This window comes from Mastomys coucha, unplaced genomic scaffold (assembly GCF_008632895.1).
Source record: "Mastomys coucha isolate ucsf_1 unplaced genomic scaffold, UCSF_Mcou_1 pScaffold21, whole genome shotgun sequence".
In the NCBI taxonomy this organism is placed as follows: Eukaryota; Metazoa; Chordata; class Mammalia; order Rodentia; family Muridae; genus Mastomys; species Mastomys coucha.
The window spans coordinates 32,293,273-32,313,559 of NW_022196904.1; the positions used below are offsets into that span (position 1 = coordinate 32,293,273).

Genomic DNA, 20,287 nt, shown 5'->3' on the forward strand with positions numbered 1-20,287 from the left:
ATCTCATGGGACTGCTGGAGAATAGCTAAAATGGCTCTAGTATCATTTTTAATTTCAAAACCCCTAATCAACACTGTTGTATGAATTAATGCTTTCTGAGGTACAAAGAATACGAAGTTTGTATAAATTCATACTAGATATACGCCAAATATCAGTCTATGAACTTAGCAGGGAGTGAGAAAAATGGGTGATGCACCATAGGATAAAATGAGGAAAGACACAGAGTTCTCTATGTGTCAATATAATGACAGGTGAATTACTTTCTGTGAAGATACCCTGAGATGGTGAAAAGATTGGTTCTTTATTCAAAAATAAATCAAAATACATACATTACTTTTTTTTTCATATAGCCCTAGACCCTATACAAACTAAGGCATTTTGTTTTCCACCTGTTCACCTGTTCCACCATCTCCTCTTTAGCCAGATTTCAGATCCAAGCAGGGCAGTGAATGTTAGAAGCCCAAGATTCTAAAGAGTCTGTTGCAAGGAGGAAGAAGGTACAGTACTTCTGTGTTCAACTGAGGACAAAGAGAGAAGGCACCCAGTCTAGGTAGCTCATAACCATAATTTCCCAAACAGAGAACCACAGATAAAAAGAATGTCCATGAGTCTGAAGTTGGAGGGATATACACAGTGTGTTGCAAAACAACGAGTTACAGAGAAAATCCTGTCTTTGGAAAATGAAAGAAGAGTAGAGAAAATATCCAGAGGAAGCAGAATGTGGGCAGGAGAATAGCAACAAATACTGAAAGAGGGAACACATGTAGCCAGGCTCATCATCAGTCCTTCTGTTGTTTGGGGATAACTGCAGAACCCATGTTACATGCATGTGTCAGATAAAATCAAGACCACTGTTTCTGTAAATTTACTGTGCAATCACCCCCTAGTGTAAGGATGCAAGATCAAGCCATTCCAGGGATCAAAGGCTACAAAGCAGGATGAAAAGGGGAGAACAAGGATGAGTCCAACCTGGGCCAGAATAACCAAACAAAGAAAATAGGTCTCCTGGACACGAAACCCAAAGAGAACAATAACAGTCTTGAGATTCACAATCTCCTACAAGGTGCTTTCAGTGCACTCAACCCTGCCCTTCACCACAGTCACAAAGGAGGCCTTCGGTCTCTTCTTTGTTCATGGACAGATGCAGACAGCTCACAACTCAAAACGGTTTCTCAACCTAGTTGCCTCAACGTAGGTGACCCTCTCCTTCCTGCCCAAGGCTACTGTCCCTGTGCATATTGTGTGCTGATGGAATACATTCTGCTGGAATATGACACATCATATACACATTATCAATAACAGTCCATGAATCTAATGAGAAACACCGCCATGATCTCCTAAGCTAAAAGGAAAGGAAAAGGAACAGACCTGTGACGATTACCTCCTTTCACCAGCTCATACCTCAGCCTTCAGGGCTGCTGTTTCTTTAGGATTTTGTCCACTCAATTCTGTCTTACAGCTCAGAATCTGTCCTTCCCATTGGCTACTGACTGATTTATGACATCACTATCCCTCTTAGCCTACCAACACCTGGTAGAATCCTGGGGTTTCCAAGGGATTGCCTGTAAACAAATTTGGATCATTACAGGTAACCTGTGACCAGTGACCAGTGAGCTCTCTCTGATACTGGACACACTCGCTATTTTGGTCAGATTATCGAACAAAGACCACCATTTATCTGGCTCAGTTGTAGAGTGGAGTACAGTTACTTCCCCTACAGAGGCCCCCAACCATGTCAGGTGAGGAAAGAAACTTTCAAACCTTTTTTATCACATCTTTCCCTATTTTTAGCATATATTTAAATCTTTAGAATACTAGGAGTAACATGGATATACATGTCACATGTTGAATGTCATATTAGCTTTTGTTCTTACTAAGAATGTGACTTTGTACACATAGTATACTCTCAACAGATTATTTATCCACCTCACAGAGATTACAGTCCTACTATGGTCTGTGCTCTCTGATGTTGAAGCTTAAAAAGACAAGTGAATGTGGGTGACACTGAGAGGAGACTAGACTCTAAGAAGTTAATTTTTATATTGAAAGAAGTATTGAAACTGTTACATGAAAGACAGACCCACAAGAATTGGGTAACAAAAAAAAATCCAAAGTATAAAAATGAAGGGCTGGAAAACAGAGAAATAAAAGGAGGCAAAGGTGCAGAGAAGATCTTTAAGGAACACAAATAGCTTGGGACCAAATGTTGCAGAGAACCACACATTTTAAATCAAAAGGCTCAAAGCATTGTCATTCCCAAGACTTGTTTAGGCAATCATATTGTTAAGACTCCTCTAAGTGCAAGTTCACTGTCACATTTAGAGAATATTATTTCATTCTGGTCCCCAGCTCTTAAAATCTACCACATATTGTGCAGAGTTCTCTGATTCTTGCATGCAATGGTTGTGTTGGATATTATCAGTTGGGGATAGGAACTCCATAGTTGGTTGTTCTCTGTACAACAAGAACTAAAACAGTTGGGAAATCCTCACAAGGCTTCCCTTCAAACAAGAGTCACAGGCAATTAACAGGAGCAGAGGAAGAGTAAATCTTATTCAGGGATCAACCTTCAAATAGGTTAGCAAAATCCAATGGGTCAGTGCTAAACACATGTACCACCATGAAATGTTACCAGTGGGTTATATACATAAAGTCATAAACACATAGGAGTTTAAGAGTTATACTTAAATATCACCAGTTATAAAAGGAGGGGGAGGGACAAAGGAAGAGTTAACAACATAAATTAAGTATATACAACATTCATATACAAACTCCCTGAGGTGGAATTTTTAAAAACCAAAACACCCACAGAGTAAAAATGGGCATGGTGGTCCTGGGACTCACCTATAACAGGAACAGATCAGATCCAGAGGCATCTGTGATTTCAAGGCCAGACTACTCTAAGAGACCATATCACTTAACATAAATGTGCTCAGGACAGGAAAAAGGCACAATCTTGAGATGCTATCTAAGGCTCTCCTACCTCTAAACACTTCTCCTCTGGGACACAGTTTTGCAGCAGGTATGAGAGCAAGACAAAGCAGGGCAAAGAAGGGCTGTGTCTAGGTTGGAGCAAAGGTTGAACCAGTTCAACCATGAATTCCACACCCACAGAGGAAGACCTGGCAGTTCATCAAATGAGTGTCATTCTGGCTAGTTCCAAGAATCAATCTGAGCACTTGCAATTGGGATGTTGGAGGAAACTCCTGTTTTAGTCAGTCCCAGCCAGTACAAACTGGAGATAGCACTGCTCCCCACAGAAAAGTAGAAAGCATCAACCTCACCATTTTCCCACTGTCTTCTTCCTCCCTACAGAAAATTTCCCAGCTTCACCTCGCTTTGGGACAGAAAGGTCTCTGCAGCCTTCTCTGCCTCTGCTGAGCAACTCCACACACTCAGGAAGGGTGTACAATACCTCCAGGATCTCTACCCCAGATGTGAGTTCAGCATGGCTTCTGCCATCATCACACAACACTTCTCTCCAGCCACTCATGGGTAACGCTGATCTTAACCCACATGCTGGAACAACCATGCTGACAGTGCTGACTGAGCCAGGACAGATCTCCACCTTGGCATCTTCCTATCAAGGTGCTCTCAAGTGGGATTTCACTGGAAGCACAGGTGGGAGGGAAGATGCACTCCAGAAATTCAATATGACTAACATTGACCAGGACACTACGCTTTCCTCCCTGGTTGTGACAAACCAATGTGATAAAATTTTAGATCCTAATGCCATAGTTCCTTTCTATCCAACGATATCTGCCAGCTTTGTCCAGGTCACACCTCCACAGATGCCAAATCAAGGATACAGCCTGGTACCTTCCTACCAGGAGGGTAGCCAGGTCTATTACTATGAGCACAACAGCCTGGGCCCTCTTATAATTGGAGAATTTGGACAGTGTTTGCAGGTCCATGGCTCTGTGTCCTACCCTGGGAGTCAGATCTCTGCAATCCAACCAGAAATGGTGATGGTGCTAAAGGAGATTCAGCCAAGGAATGTCCAAATACCACTCTTTACCTCTGCCTTCTCCTATTCTACATCTGGTCAATTCATGCCAGACAACAGTCTTCCAGGTGAGTACAGATCCAGGAGGGAAGGAGAGGGATCAGCACTCCAAGGAGACTGACCTCTACATTTTAGTAGTGGACACTCCATACAGAGGGAAAGTGAGTGTCCTGTCAGGCTAAGTCCAGCTCTGGCTTTCTACCACTACCTTCAGACTCTATCAAAAGAGAGAATGCAAGGCCACAGTGAGTGACATCCATCCTGTTTAAAGGGATACCCATCGAGCACACCATAGTCACACATGTAACTTACTACCCAAGATAATCAGTCCCATCTACCCATAAACTGCTATGGACTCCTTCCTGATCTTTCTTTTGCTGTGGTACTTCAGAGGTAACCCATATCTAAGATCATACAATCATGTGGACATGTTCTCTACTACTGAGTCACAGCCAACCCCAATAATTTCAAATTCTCATTCCACATTCCATATTAGATTGTGAAACACGGGGCTAGAGAAAATCTTTGGTTGTTTAAGTGCTTGCTCTGCAGGAGTGCCTACAAGGGTTTGTATATCTAAACCCACATTAAAAATAACCAAGATTCTTGGGTCATCTAAGTAATTATTAAAAGTGTCAGGTAAGTTTTTGGAAACTATGGACCAGACAACCTAACTACTAGCAAAGTTCCACTAAAATCAGAGGCACTCTTAGTAAAGACAATGGGGAAGGAAAGTGAGGAACATATGTCCAGGGAATTTAGTAATCGACCCACTGAGGGTTTTCCTCCAAAAACCACACAAGAAGGAAAACAAAAATATCTGAGAAGACGTGACATGCAATGGTCTGCAGAAACAGAGCCTTTACCAATCTGTCTGCAAACGGAGGAAGCATCCAAGCTCCTCAACAAGAGCTCAAAGGAATGCCATCCCAGTGTTGCAGGGTCAGAATGCTGTGGTCCTAGGAAATGGGGTTGGGGGTGGGGAACATCACATTTACCCCAGGCACTGACTTCTTCATTCACACATTTCCAGTGGTTCAAATGGAGACGTCCCTGGGATTGTCACCTTCAGGGCAGATACAATGTCAGCTCCAGAGTCCAGAACTCTGCAACACCTTTACCCAGGTTTCTGAGACAATTCTACCAACTGACAATGGGGACAGAGCATTAGCAGCGCCCATCCACAGTCCTTCAGAATTCTGGCCTTGCCTCCAGCTCTGAGTCTAAAAGAAACAGAGAACAAAAATATCACTAAGATGAAAGACGAGTTTTTAAAGACTCTGGAAGCCTATGAGGGCACAAAAGGAAACCAAGACACACCAGTCATGACTTTGAAACATCCTGACTTGCAGCAGCCTCTGCACTGCACTGATAGTGAGAGTCTAAAGCAGAAGCCTGCTTCTGATAGTGCCCATTTGGGAGACACCAGCATGGGTCCAAATAAGCTTGTAGGACTAGAAAATGAGATTGGATACAGCTTTGACTTTAAAGACATCACTACACTGGAGTCAGACATTCAGCTTCCCCAACTCCTCAACATGCTCACAGACATAGACCAGGATCAGTCCTGTGAAAACTGGAGAGTCATTAATAGTTGCTCTGACCAGGTGAGGAAGAATAAACATACATTCTCTGAGCTGCTTGAGGGAGTTCCTCAGGCCAAAATCCAGCACTGTGACCTGGTAGAGGGAGAAGAGGCTGTAGGTGTTGCTGGAGCTAGTGACAGGGATTTTGAAAACATGGCAAAGTGCCTAGCTGGCAAAGCTGCCAAAGTGCCCACCAGCAAGAATAGAAGAGTCAGAAGACAGCGGCAAGAAAGACCAAATGGACCAGAGAACAATGCTAAGAAAACTGAAGAGCTTAAGCAGTCAAGGAACAGAGTCAAAGCAGAAGAGAAGCCCACCTTCTCCAAGACCAATAGGAAGAGGAATCCGCCTGAGAGCAGTCATAACAGCTTCAAGAAGCCTCGAACCCACCTTGGCATGCACATGCTGGAGTCTGTGCAGGTCTTCCACCCACTGGGGAAGAAGAGTGGGAAGAATGAGAAGAAAACTGGCATCTCCTCCTTTGGGGGTCTAAAAACCTTCACCAGCAACAAAGATCCAGGCTCAGGCCCAGTTAATACAACAGTGCTAAACATGCCAGGTGAGGGCCAGTGTCCTCCTAAAAGTTCAGGGAAGGTTCAGAGAGCAGAGAGCAGAGTGGACAAAGATTGTCTATCTCTATCCCAGTATGAGCTGCCCCCAGTTGGGAAGGTCAAATTAGTACCTCTGCCTTCTCCAACCCTTGACAAGCCTCAACCCAGACCTGCTTCTAGAAAGTCCCTTTCCCTGGCTTTATGCAGGCCCACTGGGACGTACCCTGTGCAGCCTCACTCTCACTCATCTCAACCTACCACACTCAGGCCAGCCCAACCACCTCCTGTCAGCACTTCTTTGATGGCCTCTGCCAAGACAGCTCCTCCAATTTCCTCCAGTGCCACACAACCTAATGTAAACAACCCCATCCAGTCTAGTGCTGCACCCCAGTTGTCCACCTCAAGGCCTGCACCACACAGAGCATCATCTAACACTTCATTCCAGAGAGAGCTTGTTACTGATGCCAGGAACAAGATGCAATCACCTCCCAAACCTCAAACCCAATATCTGCTGCAAGACTTCAGCCGCCAATCCATTCCATGGAGGAAAGTTGACATTCTGGGACCAGTTGTCTCACAGCCCATCACAAAAGAGCAGAGGCCAGAGAGGGAGGCCATGAAGAAGCAGGCACAACAGCAGCATGAGAATGCTGCCAAGAACCCTTCAACTGGAAAACTCCAGGTTTTCCTTCAGAGGGAGTAGGATATGGAAATTTCTCTATATTATGGCTATGCAATGTAAGAGCTGCCAAGATCTTTGTAACAAAGTGTTTTTTGACATACACTTGATGTTAAGTTGGTCATTTTATTCTAATGTTTTCTTCACTCTGGTGATTTAGTTTTAATTGTATTCTATATGAAATTAAACTTAAGAAATATTTATTTAATATTAAATCAATTGAGAAAATGTTAATGTTCTGCTAAATCTATTTTTGAGTTTTTAATTCACTGGACATGGTATATCTTGAAGTACATACTGAGTTCTGAGTACACTCTCCTATTTCCATAAACTTGTATATTTCTCACCTCTCAGTGTAGCTCATACTTATTTTTATATTACAAGGATTTTCTTCCAATTGTATGAAACATATGCATGGAGGATTTCACTTGTAGAGGTATGATCTAGGACATATATGTATGAAAGTAAATAGAATGAACTGAGCTTAGTTAAGTCACGATAGTGTATGCTGAATTGTTTTCCTATGGACAGCATAATTTCATTTTTATGAATAAATTTCCCATTGTGTTTACACATCACATCTCCTTTATCCTCTTCTCTTTTGTTGACAATAGGCTGTTTTCCTAATATATCTGCAGTGGACTGTTGTAATGGCTATTTTTGGTGTCTTACTGACTACATTTGGAATTAATTAAAACTCAATTTATTTGGTACACCTCTGTGGGATTTTCTTAATTAAAGATTTTAAATCATTTTAAGTACAATTACTCAACAATAATCTGGATCTTCTTAGGTGGGAAGATCTACCTTTAATTTGAGCCAAAACTTCTTATGTCAGCCTGTAGAAAGAATATGCAATATGGAAGCTCTTTGTTCTTTGCTTGCCTGTCCTTGCTCTTCTCTTCCTATCCAATTCATTCCTTTACCAGCATTACAGCCTCATTCTTCAGGATTCCAGACAATGTATACTAAAGACCAGCTGAGACAGCCTCATGGTTTGAATAATTACAGGACTGGTGTTAGCCATTATTATACTACTAAGACCATAGCCTGCAAGATATTCGTGTGTGTGTGTGTGTGTGTGTGTGTGTGTGTATGTGTGTTTGTGTGTGTGTGTGTGTGTGCGTGCGTGTGTGTGCATTCTCCATAAATATTCATTGTATGAATTCTGTTCCTCAGGGTAACCCTAACTAGATATTCTGGCTATGCAATGTGAGAGTCAAGGTCAAGCTAGCCAATGATGAAGGGTAAATGGGATGAGAGATGCAGAATGGGCCCGGATGACAGTATAAGAGGAATGGGAACTGAAAGCTGATGTGCGAAATGAATCAGAGATACCTGTCTCAACAGAGTCCCAAAACAGCTTCCACAGGATTGACTCACTATACAAAAGAAATCAAGGATCAGAGTGTATAGGGAATGACAGCTTGTGGTCCCTGATCATCTCAATTCATAAATGTACGTTACAAATTCTATTTGGATATTTCAGGTATGTTTCTTCAGTTGGGAAGAACCTTCACCTGTGGCTCGTGAAGACAACATATTCTTGAACTCTAAATTTTTAAAAGGCCAGTTCATCTTTAACTTTACTTCCCCATGAATCAGAGACCACATACATATTTTAAAAAACCAAATTGTCCCAATATCAATGATGGAATGCTCAGCCATCTGTGCTTTTAAACTACCTTAAAGATTCTATTCTGTATGTGTACTCCCTTACTTTATCACAGAGAAGATATCAGTCACTACTGATATATTACCCTAAAGCTGGCAGGTAGTCTCAGACTTGACCTTAATGTCTGAATAGTGGGAAAAGAACCCAACAAATGGCCCAGGGAAGAAGTTTGGGCCTCAGGAAAGAGGGTTGCAGCAGAAGAAGGCCAATTGAGGTACCTGTTGCCCAGTGAGGAAAGAAATGCTGCTCCAACTCAAGAGGTAGTGAAACTAGAGTGTTTTTAGTACTGGATGCAACTGTGAAGTGTTTTCACCCAATCTTCCTTGAAATCCATGTAACTTGACATTGCTGTGTCTTTGGCTGAAAGTAAGTAGCTCCCAAGATACAAGTCACACTTTTTGCCTGCAAGTGGAGTGGAGTCATCCCTCTCCTGGAGCAGTCATGTAGAGTCCAGAGGGCTGAAAACCAAGGGAAGAGGACTGTGAAGCTCACTGTCAGAATTCCTCCTCAAAGGACTTTACTTTCCTGGAAACCACCTTTCCTCTAGTGCTGGAGTGGCTCATTACCTAAGAACCCCAGCTTCCATACCTTTAAGCTGGTCTTGGGTGATTAAATAACCTATATAATCCATGTCTCAAGCTTCCACCCCACAAGTGCTAAGAAATTCTTGCACTAAAAGTGATTTTGATTATTGTGAAGGGTGTTGTTTCCCTAATCTCTTTCTCAGCCTGTTTATCATTTGGGTAGAGTTAGGCCACTGATGTGCTTGAGTTTACTTTATACTTTGATGAAGTTGTTTATTAGGTTTAGACATACTCTGGTGGAATTTTTTGGGTCACTTAAGTATACTATCATATCATCAGCAAATAATGATAATTTGACTACTTCCTTTACAATTTGTATCCCTTTGATCTCCTTTTCTTGTCTCAATGCTCTGGCTAGGATTTCAAATACAATATTAAATACTTAGGGAGAGAGTGGGCAGCCTTGTCTAGTTCCTGATATTACTGGGATTGCTTCAAGTTTCTCTCCATTTAGTTTGATGTTGACTACTGGTGAGCAGGAACCAACATGTGTCCCAACACTGGGAATAGCTGGGACCAGCGGGACCAGGCACACAGAAACTCCACCAGCCCAATGACTCTGGTTGCTTCCAGTCCGTCTGGGTTAGTGTTCTGAGCAGACCTTAGGCACAAGCTCTGCAGCCAGTCCCACAACACACAGAGAAAGCCACACTCCCAGGTGATCTAACAAGCCCAGGATCCCAGGATCCCAGAACCACAGGATCACAGAGACAGCTTGACTTTGAGGAGTTCTGACACAACCAGGATCACAGGAAGGACAGGCTCCAGCCAGATTTAGCAAGGGCAGGTAGGAGTAGAGTTAACCAGATGGCGGGGGCAAGTATAAGAAAATAAACAACACAAACCAAGGTCACTTGCCATCATCAGAACCCAATTCTCCAACCATAGCAAGTCCTGGACACACCATCACACCTGAAACGCAACACTCAGATATAAAATTACTTATCATGATGATGATACAGGACCTTAAGAAAGACATAAATAGCACACTCAAAGAAATACAGGAAAACACAGGTAAAGAGCTAAAAACTCTTAAAGAGGAAACACAAAAATCCCTTAAAGAACTATAGGAAAACACAATCAAGCAGGTGAAGGAAATGAGCAAAACCATCCAGAATCTAAAAATGGAAAGAGAAACAATAAAGAAATCAGAAAGAGAGACAACCATGGAGATACAAAACCTAGGAAAGAAATCAGAAGTCATAGATGCAAGCATCACCAATAGAATGCAAGAGATAGAAGAGAGAATCTCAGGGGCAAAAGACACCTTAGAAAACATTGACACAACAATCAACGAAAATGCAAAAAGCAAAAAGCTCCTAAACCAAAACATCCAGGAAATCCAGGACACAATAAGGAGACAAAACCGATGGATAATAGGTATAGAAGAGAGTGAAGACTCCCAATGTAATGGGCCAGTAAATATCTTCAACAAAATTATAGAAGAAAACTTCCCTAACCTAAAGAAAGAGGTGCTTGTGAACATACAAGAAGCCTACAGAACTCCAAATAGACTGGATCAGAAAAGAAATTTTTCACATCACATAATAATCAAAACACCAAATGCACTAAACAAAGAAAGAATTTTAAAAGCACTAAGGGAAAAAAAGCAAGTAACATATAAAGGCAGGCCTATCAGAATTATGGCTGATTTCTCACCAGAGACTATGAAAGCTAGAAGATCCTGGGCAGATATCATACAGACCATGCAAGAACACAAATGCCAGCCCAGACTACTATACCCAGCAAAACTCTCAATTACCATAGATGGAGAAAACAAGATATTCCATGACAAAACAAAATTTACACAATACCTTTCCACAAATCCAGCCCTACAAAAAAATAATAGATGGAAAACATCAACATAAGGAGCAAAACTACACCCTAGAAGAAGCAAGAAGGTAATCTTTCAACAAATCCACACAAACTTAATTCCACCTCTTACAACAAAAAACAACAGGAAGTGACAATTACTTTTTCTTAATATATTAATTTGAAAATTAATATGACTAACATATCCTAATCGATTGAAATCCAATAATATGAGGAATTGGAAATTTGTTGATTGTCATCCAATGATCTCTCTAATTTGGTAATTGTAGAAATAGGTCCAACATTGTACAATCTATATATTCTGTCAGCTTGTTTGTTTGTGACAGTGTCTTGCTGTGTACAACATAAGTGTTTGAAATCTTGCTTCTCCTATCTCAGCCTCTCTATTGGTAGTATTGTTTATTTCATATTTTTACACTATACAATGGTTTTCAGAACAGGTTATATATTTCAGAAGTATTTATATACCCAAAAGAAATATAGATGATTAACTAGGGAGGTGGCTTGTAAGAGAACAACAGTGAGACTGAATGCTTTGCTTGACATTTGTAACTCTTGTATAAAGTTTGAAAAAGAGGACGTTATAAGTTACTCTTTCTCTGAGATGAATGCCTTTCCAAATTATCACAGCTAATGAACCAAAATCTTACCCTCACCTAATGTCTATGCCACCCTCCAAGCAGAACAATTGCTTATTGAAACAGTTGGTAAATGACTTTATGGATAGACCATCTTAATACCTACACCATTTCTTAAATGAATGTAACCTGTTCTCTGTGGGCTGAGAATGAACTCACCCACTCAAGTCAAATAGCTTTGACCATAGCAGGAAGTTTGTATCCAAAAATCGAGCTTACAATTGATTTATTGGTGCAGCAGAATTGTCAACTCTCAGCTTAGCTACGATGGAGGTAAAATCCTTTGGTGATATGAGGGTCATTGAAATACATCCTTATTATAATGAAACCCAATGTCTAAAAATTGTTATTTTGGCCTTGTAACACAGTAAGAGCCAAGATTTTAAACTCTACTAAATACAAAACAAGCAAAAAGACTTTATATATTCATGTTCATCTAAGAAAATACTAGTAGAGATGTATTATTTTTAAGTATACAGCTAATATGTTTGAAGTTATTTAAAATTTATATTGAGAAAAATGAATTTTCGCTATTGCTGAAGACAAGCACCTACATAAGACTGTTAAATTAATTGTTGTTTTATATCAAAAACTTTTATAATACTTATTGTAATAATATTTTATAAATTTTAAGGAATATGACAAAAAAGATATTGTAGGTTTTAAAGGGGGTTCTATGGGAGGAGTGGTGGTACAAAAAGGGAACAAGAATGTGATTCGATCCTATTTAAAATATTTTTTAAATGTTAACAAATTCAGATAAACTGAAATAATATAACTTTTCTCATGATAATGCAATAAAGGTTAGAAAAAAAAAGAAACTTTATAAAAGCATTGCCATGATCTTTTAGGGTAAATGTCATAGGAAGAATGACAGCTGTGACACAATATCACTTCCTTTAACCAGCTAACACCTCAGCTTTCATGGCTTCAGTTGGTCTCCTGTCATATTCTCCACCCAATCTTGTCTTTTACCTCAAAATCTTACCTTCCCATTGACTACTCCCTGATTCATGACATAATATTCTCTCCCACCCTACCAGCATCTGGTAGAATCTTGGAGTTTCTATGGAACTACCTTTAAACACATTGGATCACAGGCCACTTGTGACCAGTGAGCACTGTCTGCTAGTTGACAGAGGGGCCAGTTGGTAGAAGATCAATCAAGGACAACCATTTATCCTGCTCCATTGTAACATGGATTACTGATATTTATTCCTACCCTTGCCCTGACCATGTCAAGTAAGGAATGAAACTTTCAAATGTTGATCATGTCTTTCCTTATTTTTAGTATAAGTTTAAATCCTCAGCAGACTATGGATACTAGATATAGATACATCTCAAGTTGAACGGCATATTTACCTTCGATTCTTAGGAAGAATGTGACTTTGGACAGACTGTTTACTCTCAACTGATTCTTCATCTGCTTCAAGGAGATTAGAGTATATGCTTTGAGCATAGTATAGTTGTATATTAAGAGGCAAGTGAACAGAAAAAAAATTAAGGTAATTATTGATGATGTTAAATTTAATGGAAACATGAAGTAGAACAAGGTGTGAAGAATGTAGCTGTCCATGCCTGTTTGTGATGGTCTTTCTCCACTACTGCTCCTCTGTTACTGCTCAAATTCAGAGATGTTCTAAATGCATCTTTCACACAGGTATGGTTGCATACCTGTGTTCATATTATATGTGGGTACTATAAACAACTTCATCAATAAACACAACATGAAGTGGTTGAAATAATGAAGAACAGATTTAGTCAACCCTGGGCTACCATAGCACTGTCTTGACACAAACAAAATAAAAAGTACAGAAAGTGAGTGATTACTATGTTTTAGAGACTCAGTCTATCCTAGGTAAAAAAGAGAATGTGGGAGAGTCTAAAAGGGGACTGGACTTTGCGAGGACAGTTAATGTAGTTTACTAAGTCTTGTGGCTGTTATATGAAAGACAGACCCACAGGAACTGGAAAGAGGGGGAAAGTCCAAAGTATAAAGATGAGACGATAGAAAACAGAGATTTCGAAGAAGTTAAAAACTCCGAGATTATCCTACAGAAACACTGAGACATTTAAGACCAAATATTGCAGAGAACCACAGATTTCAAATCAGAATAATCAAGGCACTGAGATTTCCCACGTCTTGTCTAGGCAACCACACTGTTGAGGTTTGTCTTGGTGCTGATTCCCTCTGCTCCCTGGTTCCTGCAATCTGTCACATCTTGTGAAGTGCTCAATAAGTCTTGTGTGCACTGGTTTTGTTGGATAATATCAGTTGGGGCTGGCAACTTCATAGTCACTTGTCCACTGTACAACACTGACACATAACAGGGAATTCTCACATTGCTTCCATTCTGGAAGAGTAATAGACAAGTAACAGAGGAAGAATCATTTGTATTTGGGGTTGAATTTCTAATATGTTAGAAAATCACAATATTTCATCCCTAAACATGCAAAAGTAACTTGAAATATTATCATTGTGTTATATGTAGAAAGTCATATACATGTCTCTGTCTAATAGGTAAACTTAAATGATAAGAGGTTGTGAATTATAGAAGGAATGGTAGGGGCACAAGAGAACGTAAAAGGGGGAAGGAATAATTAAGTAAATCCCTTATTCATATACGAAGTCCTTGATATACTTTTTTTTTAAAAGCTCAGAGTAAAAGTAAGCCTGATTGCATTGGCAGACATCTATGATAGCACCAATCTGGAGGCAGAGGCAGGCCAAGGCCAGTCGTTGAGTTTCTAAGGCCTGCATTATGTAAGTAGAGAGTCTCTGTCACTCTACATAAGATATGTACAGAACAGAGCAAAGACAGGGGCATGAGAAGTTGTCTAAGGCTCTCCTACCTCAGAACAGTTCTGTTACAGGACCCAGATATAAGGTCATATCATAGTAAGTATGAGCGCAAGACAAAGCAAGTGAAAACGGACTGCTTAGATTAGCCTGAATTCCCAGAGTGCACCTCTTCTCTTTTCAGTGCTTCCTGTGATATCCCACTCAAGAATATCTAAACAAGAGAGTGTGGAGTTGGAGACCTGGCTTGGAGGTTACCAAGTCAACTAGGCACTGTGTGCCCATACAGGAAGAACAGGTATCAAGTGAGTATCATCCTGTCAATTACAAGAATTAGAACTTTTGCAAATGGATTGTCTGAGGGAACACTGGTCTTAGACTCACTCTCCCAAACAGAAGAAACTGGAGATAGCTTCCCACATGACTCTAGAAAGCATTCATCTCATTATACCACTGTCCTCTTCCTCCCTACAGGAAATTTCCAAAGCACACCATTTTGAGGACAGAAAGTACTCTGCAGCCCTCTCTACCTGTGCTGAACAACTCCACACCCTCTGGAATGGTGTGCAACTACTCCGGTGTCTCCATCCCAGCTGTGAGTTCAGCATGGCTCCTGCCATCAGCATCCAGCACTTCTCTCCAGCCACTCATGGGCAGTGCCTACCTCAACCCACATGCTAGCACGACTATGCTGACAGTGCTGACAGACCAGAGCTAGGTCTCCAACTCCACACTCTCCTGTACAGATATTCTTGAATGGGATATCTCAGGAAGCACAGACATAAGGGTAGATGCACTCTAGGAATTCAGTATGACATCATTGATCAGCACACCATTCTTATCTATGTCAGTACAAAGTGATAAAATTTTAGATCACAATGCAATAGCACTTTCTATCCAACACTGTCTGCCAGCTTTGTCCAGGCCACCATACCTGTGGTGATAAATCAAGGATACAGCCTGGTACATTCTTACCAGCAGGATACCCATGCCTATTACCGTTAAAGCAATAGCCTGGGCCCTCTGATAGCTGGAGAACTCAGACAATGCTTTCGGGACTATGGCTCTGTATCTTACCCTGAGCATCAGGCCTCTGCCCCACCACTAGAGATGGTGATGATGCTAACGAAAATTTAGTGAAGAAGTGTGCAAACACCTCTCTCTACTTCTGCCACCATGTATTGTACATCTGATCAAGTCATGCCAGACAACAGTCTTCCTATAAGTAGAGAGTCAGAAGGGGAAGGAGTGGGATCAGCACTCCAAGGAAACTCAGGGCTTTCAGTAATGGACATCCCACACAGAGGGAGAATGTGGGTCCTTCCAGGTTAAATATAACTGGGGCTTTCCCTCGCACTTTCAAACTCTATCGTTAGGTTAATACAAGGCATAATGAATAGTATCCATACTGAATTAAGTGATTCCCACAGAGCACACTACACTCACACATCACTGCCCAATGTGATCAGTCTCATGTCCCAACCACATTGTAATCAATTCTTTCCTGGTATGTTGCTCAGAGAAACAGTGGACACCAAGGGATTATGTGTGTGTGTATGGGGGCAGCTGGATTGTCAAAAAGTCAAAATGATTCTCCAGAACAAAACTCCTAGAGGACATATTCCTCCCATATTCCAACCACTGGTCTTGGCATTCTCTTACACTTAAAATAATATAGTGAGTTCAGTGCAGTACATGTACCACTGTTAAGGTAACCAAACTGCTACTTCTTTTTTTCTTTTTCTGTGTACTTCAGAGAATATTCAAGGTGAACATTATAAGATTACACATTTTCTCTAATACTGAGTTGCACCCACACCCAAAGATTTCAGTTTTTAAATCAATTTTCATACCATTTATAGGAAGTTTATAGGAAGTTGGTGAAACATGGGGCTGGAGGAAAGACCCTGTTGTTGAAATTCTTGCCTGGACTGTATTTGAATATCTAAACCCACATAAAACTCCAGGCTTCTGAGGCTGTCTGTATAATTCTGTTGGCACAAGTTCACAGGGAAAAATAACCCTCCTAAATTGTAAAGCTCCAAGGAAATGAGAGACAATGCATCTATATATACAAAGGGGAAGGCATGAGAAGACAACACACCAAGGGAATTCTGTGACCTTACCCTGTTGGCTATGCATCCACACACTCAAAACCATCTGAGAATATCTGACATGGCATGGATATAATAAACAAGAGAGCAGTTACCAGCTTTCTGCAAACATAGCAGACAGCTCATAGGAATGCCTTCCCCATGGCGGCAGAGGCCAAATTTCATCACCAAAGGAGGTCAGAACTGGAACCAAAGCAGGTCAGGATAGAGGAGCTGATGGTGAGGCCTTGGGGGAATATTTCTTACTGGCTTGCTCAGCTTGCTCTCTTATAGAGTCCAAGACTACCAGCCCAGGGATGGCACCATCTACAATGGGTCCTTACCCTTTGATCACCAACTGAGAAAATGCCCCACAGTTGGATCTCATGGAGGCACTTCCACAACTTCTTTTTCTGTGATAACTCCAGCCTGTGTCAAGTTAACACACAAAACCAGCCAGTACAATTGACCCCTTATCAACTTAACACACAAACACATCACTCTTCAGCCTCAACACTTACTTTCTTAAAAGTCCCAGAGTCTCTGCATATTAAAAGTTCAACCCTTTTAATTTATTCAAAGTCTTTACAAAATTCAAAGTCCCTTAACTGTGGGCTCTACTAAAACACTTTCTTCCTTCAAGATGGAAAAATATCTGGCCACAGTCACAATCAACAGCAAAATCAAACTCTAACTCCCCAATAATTGGGATCCACTCATGATCTTATGGGCTCCTCCAAAGGCTTGCATCACTTCTCCAGCTCTGTCCTTTGTAGCACACAGCTTGTCTTCTAGGCTCCAGATACCTGTATTCCACTGCTTCTACTGTTCTTCACAGTCATCTCATGGTACTGGCATCTCCAAAACACTGCTGTCTCCCACTGCAACTAGGCTTCATAAATCGCCTCTCATAGGAATTCTTCATGGTGCCAAGACTCAACTCCTTTGCATGACCCCTTCAGTCCTGGGACATTAATTGCAATGGAGGCTGCACCTTCACCAATGGCCTTCTGCAGCATCTCAGAGTGGTGAGCCTCAGATGCTTTTCATGACCCCTTCATGCCTTCAAATCCAGTACCACCTGGGTGACTCTTACCCATTACCAAGTCCAGCCACAGCACAAGGTACAACCTTGGCTATCTCTGGAACACTGCTTCTTTGTGCTCTCCGAAAACACTTCCCATAATATTTCACCTCAGTGATTGTGGTCTCTTCTTTATCACCACTAATTTCTTAGCTCCAGCTAACCAGCATCAATAGTCCCAGTAACACAAAAGGTTTGCTTTGGTGGTTCTGGCATCTTGTTAATCACAGCTGACTCTTTAGCCCTAGACAACCAAATCCACAAAATCTTAAAAATCAAAATATCAATGGCCCTCATAAAACGTCTATAATCTTCTCTCTGAAATTTCAATAGCCAGGCCTCCATCTTCTGTACTATTCTCAACATTGTCTTACAAGCTCCTGCACAACATCCCATAGAGCTCATAACACTTAATGGATATTCTAGCGCAAAATCCTTCCACAGTCCTCACCAAAACATGGTCAGGTTGTCACAGGAATAGTCCACTATGCTGGTACCAGTTTTCCTTTGGTGCTACGAAAGGAGGAGAAAAATTAACCAAGTACTGACTTCTTCCTTGACTCTTTTACAGTGGTGGAACTAGAGCCATCCCTGGAATTGTCACTTTCAAGGAAAACACTTTGTCTGCTGCAGAGTCCAGAATTCTACATCACTTGCCCCCAGATTTCCCAGAGGAAGACACCATCTGTTGATGGGTATGAGCCATTAACAACACTTATATATAGTCCTTCAGGATTCCTGGCCTTGCCTCCACCTCCAAGCTCAGAACAAACAGAGATTAAAATCCTGCATGAGGTGGAAGTTGAGCATTTGATGCCTTGGGATGCCAATGAGGGCACTAAAAAAAAAACAAGACCCATCACTCCTCCCTTTAGCACAGTGTGACTTGCAGCAGCCTCTGCACTGCACTGACACTGTGAGCCTAAGACAGAAGTCTGCTTTTGGCAATGCCAGCTTGGGAGGTATCTGGCTGGGTCTGGAAGAGAAAGAAACCCTTGAGAGTTTGATGGTGTCCACTATTGACTTTGCAGATATCACTACACTGGTGGCAGAAATTCACCTTCCCCAACTTTTCAACTTCCTCACAGGCCTAGATCAATTCCAAGATATCACAGAAACAGAATCTAAAGACTCTTCTGTCATCTGGAGGGACCAGGCCCAAGAAAACTGCAAAGTCATCACCAGGTACACTGACCAGGTGAGAAAAAAAGACCACATAGCATTTGAGCTGATTGATGGAGCTCCTCAGCCCAAAACACCAAACTTGGATTTGGTGTAGGGCAAATGGCCTATGGCCAGTGTTGGGGACAGGGATAGGGCTATTGACAATATGGCAAAGGACTTGGAGGGCAAAGCTCTCAAAGTGTCACCCATCAGGTCCAGCAGAGCTAGGGGACAAGGACAAGACAAAATGTACCAGATAAAATATTTCCAAAATATTTTCCAAAAAAGAGGAGCTTAAAAAAAGTCAAGGAACAGAGTCAAACCTGAAGGGAAACCCACAATCCCCAACACTAAGATAAAGAGGGATTCACCTGAGCTCAGCCACAACAGTTTTAAAAAGCCTCGAACCCACCTTGGCATGCACATGTTGGAGTCTGTGCAGGTCTTCCACCCTCTGGGGAAGAAGAGTGAGAAGAAACCTGGCATCACTTCTTCCCAGGCTCTGGGAACTTTTAGCAGCAACAAATATCCTGGGCCAAGCCCAGCCACAACAATACTACAGGATATGCCACATGAGTGCCAGGGCCCTGACAAAACTCCAGGCAAGGCTCAGAAAGCAGAGAGCAGTGCTCACATGGGGTGTCCATCTCAGTCCCAGTATGAGCTGCCCCCAGTTGGGAAGGTCATGTTAGTACCTCTGCCTTTCCCAACCCTCGATCAGCCTCAATCCAGACCTGCTTCAAGAAAGCCCCTCACTCTGGCTTCACACAGGCCCACTACAGCTTACTCTGAAAGGTGTCATTTTCACTCACCTCAATTTACCACACTCAGGCCATACCAACCACCTTCTGTCAGCAAGTCTTCTTTGACGGCTCCTTCAAAGCCAGCTGTGCCAATTTCTTCCAGTGCCACACGATCTAATGTAACCAACATCATCCAGATTAACACTGTGCCTCAGTCAGGCACCTTGAGGTATGCACACTATAGAGCATCATCTCAGACTTCCCTCCAGAGGCAACCTCTTTCTGCTGCCAAGAACATGGTGACATCAACTCCCAAATCTCAAACTCAATATCTGCTGCAACACTTCAGTCACCAACAAATTCTGTGGAGAACAATTGACATTCTGTGACCAGTGGTCTCACAATCCATCACAAAGGAGCAGAGGCCAGAGAGGGAGGCCATGAAGAGGAAGGCTCAACAGGAGCAAGAGATCGCTGCTAAGTATACCTCTCCTGGGAAACTGCAGAATTTTCTTCAGAAGGAGAAAGATATGGAAATTTCTCAATACTATGGCTATGCAATGTAAGAGCTGTCCAGATTTTTGTAACAAATTGTTTTTCAGTGTGAACAAAGACAAAAATAGACTCTGATACATATGTGCACCGGAAAAGCAAGAATTGGATCTAAAATCATATCTCACAATGCTGATAGAAGAACTTAAGAAGGACATGAATAACTCCCTTAAAGAAATACAGGAGAATACAGGTAAAGAGGTAAAAACCCTTAAAGAGGAAACAAAGAAAAATCCCATAAAGAATTAAAGGAGATCACAAGTACACAGGTAGAAACACTTAAAGAACAAACTCAAAAA

At 41.5% G+C, this 20,287-nt stretch overlaps 1 protein-coding gene and 3 pseudogenes across 1 annotated transcript; 3 read left to right on the forward strand and 1 right to left on the reverse strand.

Moving 5' to 3' along the window:
• The window catches only part of LOC116102067, a 56,760-nt pseudogene extending 53,842 nt beyond the window's left edge, over positions 1-2,918 (reverse strand).
• On the forward strand, positions 1,462-7,052 carry LOC116102069 (uncharacterized protein C2orf78 homolog). The gene is given in 4 exon segments (XM_031386265.1): positions 1,462-1,739; positions 3,316-4,074; positions 5,040-5,204; positions 5,207-7,052. Coding segments are annotated over 4 exon segments (2,610 nt in total). The 5' UTR covers positions 1,462-1,732; the 3' UTR covers positions 6,886-7,052.
• A 5,735-nt stretch (positions 7,053-12,787) lies between these two features.
• Positions 12,788-18,836, forward strand: LOC116101201 (annotated as a pseudogene).
• On the forward strand, positions 18,821-20,076 carry LOC116102065 (annotated as a pseudogene).
• The last annotated feature ends 211 nt before the right edge of the window (positions 20,077-20,287 follow it).